Source organism: Hydra viridissima, unplaced genomic scaffold, assembly GCF_058129835.1.
Source record: "Hydra viridissima isolate aposymbiotic clone 2 unplaced genomic scaffold, HvirCarnegie_v1 scaffold_15, whole genome shotgun sequence".
Taxonomy (NCBI): domain Eukaryota; kingdom Metazoa; phylum Cnidaria; class Hydrozoa; order Anthoathecata; family Hydridae; genus Hydra; species Hydra viridissima.
In genome coordinates, this window is record NW_028324314.1 from 8,327,115 (window position 1) to 8,337,299 (window position 10,185).

Consider the following 10,185-nt stretch of genomic DNA (forward strand, 5'->3'; position numbering starts at 1 on the left):
ATGTAATGTTTATTTTTCTAATTATGTAAAAGAAAAACAAACCTTGAATAAAAAAAATATTTTTTTCAAAAAATCTCTTGCATTTGATCGAGTACTTAATGATTTTATCGAATCATTGTCATAGATAAATTAGCTTCACATCCATCGAGCACTAGTAAAATGGTTATCAAAAATCGATTAAGAATAGGTTAAACGAGAAAACGGTTGAATAAACAGAAAGAAATTCTTCCACCTTCTGTAGTTAGTTTTCGAGCAAATTAAATTTTGCCGGCTAACGGCATTTGAACTTTTCATCAAAATGTTTTCAATTAATTAAAACTAAATACGTTTTGCAAAAACTATTTCTTTATGAAATTTGGACACGTTATCTGTACAGTTATATACGCGTAAAATGTCATATAAATGACCAGCGTTAATAAACCCATACACAAAAAAAGAGATTCTCCTAGTCCGCGAATACTCGTCGTAAACTATTCAATTTGCAGAGTTTAAGATCCGAAATAGTTTTTTTCAATGTGTCGATAGTTATTAAAAACATGATATTTTTACTTGAAGTTAAGTTGTTTACTTAATACCAAAATATAAACATTGTGCAATTTGTAAGTCAATCGATTGCTTTAAAGTTGTCTACCCAAGAGACTCAAACGAAAACATTTATTTATTGCTAATTTACGCGCATGTTCAACATTATTTAGTATTGTTATTGGTGTAAAAATTTTATTAAAAAAAATGGTGCTTATTAAAAAAGGTATGTACTTTTTGTTTATTTTTGAAGAAGAATGATTTTAAGGATACTCTTGATATACAAATTAAATATCGTCGCGGTCATCGAATCACAATCGAAGTCATTTTTCATGTTTTGAGAAAAATTAAAAAAGCAACAACTGAATAATATTATCATTATTATTTCCGTTATGTCACTGCAAATTTTCGCTAAAATAAAAAACTAAGTTCTGATTGGTTCATATTGAGGGATTTGTGTCACAATTTAGAAAAACGTATAAAACATACATTATAACTACTAATTTAAAACCCCCCATAAATGACTTAGGCGATTGTGATTTGATACTGATGCATTGATCTGAACTCTCTTTTTAAACTGTGAGTTATTGTACGTTTTCATCTACAAGTAAGTGTATTCTAAATTTGATATCACTGCATTGGTTGTAAGCGATCCGAAATTGTAAAATTTATTGGGCGAATTTGCGGTTTACAAAAAGCATTTGTTTTAGGTGATTCGATTCAGAATACAGATTTATATGATATTTTATTGAATAATTTGTCAATGAAACCGTTAACCAAGAATTTTAAGGAGATAGTATTTTGTCATGTTTTAGAGACTATGGAGAACCTGATTTATCTAGAACCAGCTTAACATGAGTTCAAAAAGTCATAAAAAACTTTTGTAATAGTGCTTCAAGATTATGACAAAGCTCTTCTTGAGGTGGTATTAGATTTCGAAAAAAAAAATTAGTAATGGCTTCAGCAGACAATAATTACCTCTAGTATTGATGCTAATACTCTTTCTACCACTGTATCAAAAAGAGCAGTTGGACGTCCAAAAACGAGCTTTTGTAATTTATCCGCAAAGAATAAACGCAAAAGATTAAACGAGGAGATAAAATCTAAATGAAGGAAACAGGAGTGCAACCTCACTTGTCCTGTGATTTTACAGGGGGCTTTATCGATTAACATTTCTACGTCACCCAATAAAGCTCACTGAATTAAATACAGCAATTCACAGGAAAAAAATATTTCTTACTCTAATAAGGAAGCTTTATCAATATTTGAATAAAGACTCGGCATCATTATATTAGATTGATCGCATTTGAAATATTATAAGTTTATTGAAGAGAAAAACAAGTGTTATCTAAAAAATATTACAGTCACAGAGATGTCAGCAGAGGTTCCTCTACAAGACCTTGTCAATCAAAGTACCACCTTTACGTCATCAATCTGAATTTTTGAACAATGATGATTTACATTTAGAAAATACTTTCAAGTGGGTTGCTGATGGGAACCGAAGCCAAAAAAATTTAAGCAATCATTTGATTCAGATGATTCTTATATCTTCATGAGTTCTTTAAATCAAAATCTACCCCTTAATTTTATACGAAAGTGTAGACCCATGAGAATGCAGTATGTTAAAGAAACTGATGCCATAATCAAAGATGAATTTGCTTTAACTTATAGACAGAATGTTTACTGCCGTCAAATGAAAAATCAATTCTCAAATATTTACAGTTCGGCATTGCTTAGTAAAAACTATGGCAGAACAAACAGTGTGCTCTTTTTTTTAAACAACCTACTCTAATCTGTTAAACATGTAAAACCTCTTCTTTCCAATTCTATGTTATTGAAAAATCACAATCAAGGTTTTAATATCCAGAGAATTTAAATTTTGGGTTGTCGTCATAATATGCTTGTATACACCTTTATGAGTCCTTTTTATGTCATATAAATTAACATGCCAAAATAAGCAGCTCATGGCCAAGAAAGTAATAAAACTTTGGTTGACAGAAAACGACATATAGCCTCAATTTAGAGATCAACTTTAGTTTTTTGGATGATATTCCAAAACCTAGTTTATGTAGCACCAATGGCGAGAACACTGTCAGTCTTTGCAAACTCTGAGGTATCATTAAATATTATGGAGGTAGACCTCCATAATATTTAATGATACCTCAGAGCTTGCAAAGACTGACCAACAAACCCTAATAGAGTGGTTTAACGTTATTTTGAAAACACTGAATTTTCTTTACAAAATAAACACAATCAGATTAACTATATCAATTAATAGAACCTGTTGTTCATTATATACAACTAGACACCAAAAGCCTGTACAATTCTTACACGGTAAGGATGTAATCGAAAGCTTTTTGTTACCAATTGGTATGCTAGGAGATGCACAGGAAAGTCGCCAAAAAATGTGAAGTTTTACAGAGAGCAGGACACCAGAAAAATGGTTTAGAAATAAATCAATGATCTAATGAAAATGTTGCTCAGTTCATGTAATGTGAAGTAACAGAGCTGTAAGACAGAAGTATTAATTGCCAACTAAAGTCCTTAATCTCTAAGAGGAATCAGATATAATACTAGATGAGGATGATGAATAGTGTATCAAAAAAAAAAAATTCAATTTTGGTACATATACTGCGCTATCTACAATTTTACATTAGAAGTAAATCTCAAATCCCGTGATGAAAATTTTGTTCCACTAAATATCCAAAATTAATCAGTGTGCGTTGCCATGAATAACACTTAAAAGTACTTAACAAAACGGAGAAATTTCAAAGTTACAACACAAAAATTCATTTTTTACCCAATTGTAAGAATTAATCCTTCGAGTTAACAATAATGGCCGCTGGTTGAATGTACTTTTCGCGTTATTCTTTAAGCTAAGTTTAATTGATACCTTTAGAGTATTTTTAGCTTATTAAGTTTAATGTGTTTATTCTTCATTCAAACCTATAGTAGATTGATCTACAATATTAAAGCATGTAGAGCTTCGTAGTGTATGTTAAATACAGATGCAGCATATGAAAAATATATATTTGGGTTATGATATTTTTTTAAATTTAAAAGCCTATGGTGTTAACCGATGAACTTTTACTTATAATTTTCAGAAACGACATTCATTTTGTTTGATTGTGAAAAAAATTTCCGCATCTCGCTAGGTGTTGTAATATATAGGAATCATTATAAAGAATATTTGGTTGTATTCACGTCATTTGTTACAAACACTGGTTACAAAGCGCACAGTAACTTATCTAAAAGTATGTAAGTTTTTGAAATACTATTTATAAATTTTCTGTTAAAATACTTGTCAGATTTGAGAATCATGCCTTTGGCCATGTAGTTGCGATGAATTTGCAAGTGCTTTTGATCTGTCATTTTGGAAGGAGAAAAAAAATATTATCAATCCAAAAATTACTCGTGAATTCCACCAATCACTATGAAGGGAGGGCAGCTTATGCCATTGCAATTAAGGGCATTCTCCTTTTTTCTTATAGAAATTATGTGTTTCAAAGAGTTCAAAAAGAAACCTGATATTGTCTCTCCATCCTGGGTTATCACGCGTTGGTATTTTTTGTTTGCTAGAATACTTTTTTGTAAATCCTCATATCCTGACAAAACATCTTTAATGAACTGATAGTTGATGTAAGATGACTACGAATCTATTGGGAATAAGTAGTTTAGCAAATCCCGAAGACTAGGTCAAGAATGACAACCAAAAAATTTAGACTCCTCTAGACCCTATTCCGGTGTCACAAGCGAAAACCCCAAGATTGTGTTCTTATGGAAGTCTTCAAACGGACCATTTTGATACTTTGAAGAGAATCATTTGATACACAATATTAAAGAGAATCCTTTTCAGTGAATTTTTCAGCCGTGTTTTGACTTTGTCTGCATTCTCGATCACTCGCTGCCAATTCGCGATTGTAAAAGCGTGGATACACCAAATCTTTCTGCAGCTAAGTTTTAAAGAAAATTTGGTGCTTTCCTTGTTGAAAACCACACTTTTGACATCAGCATAGCTGCATAGTTTGTTGTTCTAGATGGGAAGACTCTTCTTGAACATCAGAATCCGTGCTGCTCTTATCTTCTTCAGTATTATTACCACAACTTAACTCTTGCACTTGGTTTGTTGAAGGTTCTGATAAGCTTCTTGACCATTTGTTGCATATGTAGTTGATATAAACTCATAATACATATTAAGAGTTTATTTGCTGTGCCTGAGGTTAACTCTCCCACACGAAGTCAACGAAGTTTCCTGACATGTTTAAGTTCTAACTTCGATCCTGTTTTTTAAATTTTTGCTAATTTTAAAAGAAGTCATGAAAATGATGTCGATACTGACCATCGTTTATCATTGTAAAATATTTTTTATGACTTATTGTTCAAACAATGGATGTTTATTACTGCTCATAAAATTAGGTGCTTACTCACAGGTGTTAACCACCACAGAACCTTTTCTGTTAAACTTATATAGTAAAACAAAGAAATGGAAATTGGGAAAATTGGTTTAAAACAAAAAGTAAGCTAATAAATGACATCAAAAATTAGTTGATTGTACTAAATACGTCGGTTAACTTATCAAAAACAACAAAATTGCGTCTGTTGCTAATCTTGCTAATTCGATGTTTATGCAAAATTTATGTGAAACATTATAAACTTACTTCTAACGGTATTTCGGAACGTTATATTGTCTAAAAGTTCGGTCACCATATAATTTTGGTCATTTAAGAATAAATTGAAAAAAAAAGGATTCTTAAATTAGGTTTTACGAACGTTTTTTTAAATAAAAGTTAAAAAAACGTTCGTAAAACCTAATTTAAGAATCCTTAACAAAAATCCATAACAAAATAGTAATGTTTATTTGCAATTTACTGAAATAGTTCGTCGTACAAAATTAACAATTTTCAAACTATGCATAACATTGAAATTGAAAATAAGCTACGTACAGAATGAAATAATTCAGAGTAAAATGATTAAGAGTGAAATGATTCAGAGTGAAATGATTCAGAGTGAAATGATTCAGAGTGAAATGATTCAGAGTGAAATGATTCAGAGTGAAATGATTCAGAGTGAAATGATTCAGAGTGAAATGATTCAGAGTGAAATGATTCAGAGTGAAATGATTCAGAGTGAAATGATTCAGAGTGAAATGATTCAGAGTGAAATGATTCAGAGTGAAATGATTCAGAGTGAAATGATTCAGATTGAAATGATTCAGAGTGAAATGAACACATTTAACACAGGTATGATTAAGAGTCACAAAAATAAATATATTTGCGAAAGATTTTTGATTTCTAACTTCTCCTTTCTTAGAAATTATTGAAATTTTAAAATAACTTCGGTCCAATTGGATGGCTCCAGGTTTAATGAATCGTTTTCAAATGAGCTCCTATAAAAGATTTATGCGAATTATTGAAAATTGTTTGGTTAAAAGTCACCTGAAGTTTTGAAAATGAAAAATACCGTAAACAGTGAAATTTAAAAACAATTTCACATCTATATGAGTAAGATAAGTGCGAAAAATGCAAATAAGCATAGAAACAAGAATTCTTTTATTTTTTTTTAATACATCATTATTTTACCATAAAATTATATTTAAAAAATTGTTTCAACGTTAAATTTGTGGCTTTGGTTAAGTGACCGAACTTTTGAGACGGAATTAAAATTTGGTCAAAATAACTGTTCTCATTTGAAATAAATTTTTGTATACTATTTTGAAATTTATTTTCATTTATTTTTACAATATAAATAAAAAATATAATCGGCTACATGTTTCTGAAAAAAAAAGATTTTTGTTGCTAAGATATGGATGTTCAAATCCTAAGCGAGTAAAAGTATTTTTCTTAAATAAAATTCTTTTTTTAATTCCAGACTCCCGTAAATTTCATACGTGGATTTTTCACCAGAGCAATTATTTATAGAATGTTTAAAAAGAGTTTTTAAATAACGTTAAACTAAAAAAAGGTTTCAACTAATTTTGAAAAATTTAGCTGATGAGCAAGTAATAATTTATTGTTTGCATGTCAGCCTGCAAGTAACCCACAAGTAAACTGCAAGAGGCCTTTAAACAAAAATGCTGACTTTCAAAATTCTTGAACTAAAAAAGTAAACACTAACAAACAATATTGAGTTTTTGAATCAAAAAGATCTTAAGCCGTTTGTTCTCATCCAAGTGGTGATTTAAACTGAAAATCTTAAAAAGAAAAATCAAGTTAAAGGTAAAGTTGAAGAAATTAATCATTTGTTAAGATATCTCTAATCAAATTACAGCAGCTCATTAATGAAATCCACCATTAATTCCAAACACATTGGTCAAACACATTTGATTCATTAGTGTTTAAAAACTCTAAAGAGGAATTAGGAGACTTTGTTAAAGTTATTTACCATCGCAGTTTCTTATTTTGTTAGTTTATTCGATAAAATGGAAACAAGTTCATACTTTCAGAAGTTTTTTGGAAGCCTTTTTGGTTTGCGTTTTCCATTTACCCACAACAAGTATTGGACTTTACAACCAGAAGAGTATGCTTCTTGTCAAAGTACAGAAAAAAAGTCAACTGTGCAGCTAGGTATCTTTATTTAATTTCTTACTTGCCTTCTTCACATTTGCGAATCTTCTCTGTAAATTTTCAAAGTATTTAAAATATTTGATATTGAACAATTTTAAAGTATTGTTAAACTCACCTGTTACCAATAAACCTCAAAAATCGATTTACCTGTTTTCTTTTGTTTTACATTATTTTTTTTAGTATTAAGTTACTTTAGTTATTATTGTTATATTTCTTACATATGCGAACCCCGCTCTGTTACTTTCGCTTACTTCGCTAAGTTAAAAACCATTTCTGCACATACCAAGCTTTAAACTTAATTATGCACCATGAAATAGTAAAAGTGTAATCAAGTTATATTTATTTACATGATATAGACTATCTATTGTTATAATATTTAAAATATTTTAAGATCAAAATGTATGAGAAAAAAAACTAAAGTCGATCAATAACTTTTTGTAAAAAATCCGAAATTATATACCTGTGATACTGTTAAAACATTTTGAAAAGCATGGTTATGTGCGATCAACAATAATCATTAATACCAAAATATGTGGTGAGGGCCAACACAAGATGGAAAAAAAAAGAGCTTCCCTCTTCATGGGCACCTGCAAAGCGTCATTAATTGAACTGTCTTGCAAATCATTGATCTGGAGTAAGTCAAGTCAAACTGAACCAAAAGTTGTGCAAGCACCAGACAATATCTCGTCGGCTTCTTAAGTAGGGCATGGCAAATTATATGTACGAAAAAGCATTGAAATAAGTGTAGATCAAGAATTACACCAAAGAAAAAAAAAAAACACCTTCCAGCAAAAACCGAGTAACCATTGATCAATCGAATTAATTTGAAGCTTTAAAGACTTTTACAAAATGTGATGAGAGGTGTCAAAACAAAACTACGCGATAAAAAAAAGTTTTATCATTTCATAACTTTTTTTTATGAAGTGTAAAAAATCATTTTGATTTTATTTTTGGTCAGGTAACTATGCAATGGTTTATTACTTAGAACTGCAAGAACAAATTTTTGTGAAGTTCAAATGACACCATTTATTTTTAAAGCAAATATTGTCGTGTTTTTCTTACCGAAAATGACGTCAAGTTTTTTTTTTTAATGCTTAGAACATTCTAAAAGAAACTCTTTAAACTCACAGTATTTTATGTTCTAATAAAAATAGAAAGGATGTTTTTGAATGTTAAAATTTTCTTCTTTTTTTCTTTTTAATTAGGGGTTTTAATTTTACCTATTTCTTAAATATTTTAAATGATACCCAGGGCCACATTTGTTCGTTGATAGCAATAAGTCGTTTGTTTAACTGTGATTCAGAATTCGTACGTCTATTTTTATAGCATTGTTTTATTATTACTATGAAGCTGATTGTTGCATTGAATTAAAAGAAAAAAAAAAAGCCATGTATAAAATTTTTGCTGTTCTTGCCATCATTATTTTATGCTTTGAAAACGTATCATGCAGCTTGCCGTTTATATACTTCTCTCATCAAAAACTTGTCTCCACATTGAAAAACTTAACAACTAAATATGCAGATATTTCGAGGCTTTACAGTATTGGAAACAGTACGTTAAATAGAAGTCTTTTAGTTGTAGAAATTAGCGACAACCCAGGAATACACGAGTATTTGGAACCTGAATTTAAATATGTCGGTAACATTCATGGTAATGAACCTGTTGGGAAAGAGGTACTCTTGCATTTGGTTGAGTATTTACTGACTTCGTACGGCACGAACCAAACAATAACGAAACTTATCAACAACACTCGGATTCACATAATGTGTTCACTAAACCCTGACGGGTTCGAAATTGCGAGGCGAACAAGAAAAAAATTCGATTTCAATACTGGCCGTTACAACAAAAATTTTGCTGATTTGAACAGAAATTTTCCTGATCCATTTGATGAAAGAGTTTACCCCTTACAGAAGGAGACAAGGGCTGTTATAGAATGGTTAAAAACCTATCCTTTTGTACTTTCTGCAAGTCTTCATGGGGGGGCATTAGTTGTTAACTATCCGTATGACAATGTTCAACTTAAGCCTGTTGTAGAAAACGTGTATGGAATGTCTCCAGACGATGATGTTTATAGGTATATTTATATATATAAAAAATTTCTTATAATTGTTAGAGAACGAAAAAAAAATAAAGAAGATATCTGAGCAAAAATAGAGTAAAAATAGTTTGTAGGTCGTGCTGCAAAAATACAATCATTAATTGGTTGTTACATAAAAATGAGACGATTTATTGTTCGTATTATTAAAAGTTGTTTTTTAATGTTAGGTTTATGTCGCTAGAGTATGCCAAAACTCATCCAACAATGCATTTAGGTAATACTTGTGATTGGAGGGAATATTTTGAAAACGGAATTACTAATGGTGCATTTTGGTACATCGTTGCAGGTAGTATGCAAGATTATAACTACAGATATACAAATTGTTTCGAAATAACAATAGAGCTGAGTTGCGTTAAATTTCCACCCGCTGAACAACTACAGCAACTTTGGGCCGATAATAAACAGTCCTTGATTAAGTTTATACAAAGAACTCACATGGGAATAAAAGGTAGTTATGTTTTTTTGTTTTTTTTTAAACATCCTTGTTTTTCACAATGATGTCTTCTCTCACTAAATTTATTTTAAATTACTTAACCAAACCAAATTGTAATGTTATGATATATTGTAAGAATCATTTTTTTTAGGTGTGGTTCGAGATTTACATTCACAACATCCCATCCATGGTGCAATCATAAAAGTTGAAGGACGAAATAAAGATGTGTTGACTTCAGCGACGGGCGAATTTTGGCGTCTTCTTCTCCGCGGTATCTACACGGTTGAAGCATCTGCAAAAGGATATATTTCAAAACGCAAAAGAGTAAACGTTTTAGAAGACCGCGAGAATCTCGTATTTTTTTATCTTGAGAGACAGAAAGATGAACAGGAAATAGTCCTTTAAACTGTTATTTAAACTTTACACAATATCTCGAATATTTTATCGCCCACAATACTTCCATATCTTAATTGCTTTTAAGTTTAAGATCGTCAAGCATCATTATTGTGTCAAATTATAAAGTAAATTTTTACAACTATTGTAAGGTTTTTATGCATTTTGTTTAATAA

General features: G+C 30.3%; 1 protein-coding gene and 1 long non-coding RNA gene across 2 annotated transcripts; both read left to right on the plus strand.

Annotated features, from left to right (window-relative positions):
* The first annotated feature begins 617 nt into the window (after nucleotides 1-617).
* LOC149878497 (uncharacterized) lies at nucleotides 618-8,122 on the plus strand. Its single transcript, XR_016447690.1, has 2 exons — nucleotides 618-748; nucleotides 6,928-8,122. It is a non-coding gene; the product is annotated as an uncharacterized LOC149878497 (long non-coding RNA).
* A 270-nt stretch (nucleotides 8,123-8,392) lies between these two features.
* LOC145193242 (carboxypeptidase D-like) lies at nucleotides 8,393-10,185 on the plus strand. The gene is made up of 3 exons (XM_080070678.2): nucleotides 8,393-9,159; nucleotides 9,351-9,631; nucleotides 9,768-10,185. The coding sequence occupies exons 1-3, from the start codon at nucleotides 8,474-8,476 to the stop codon at nucleotides 10,019-10,021; spliced, it is 1,221 nt and encodes a 406-aa protein (XP_079926804.2). The 5' UTR covers nucleotides 8,393-8,473; the 3' UTR covers nucleotides 10,022-10,185.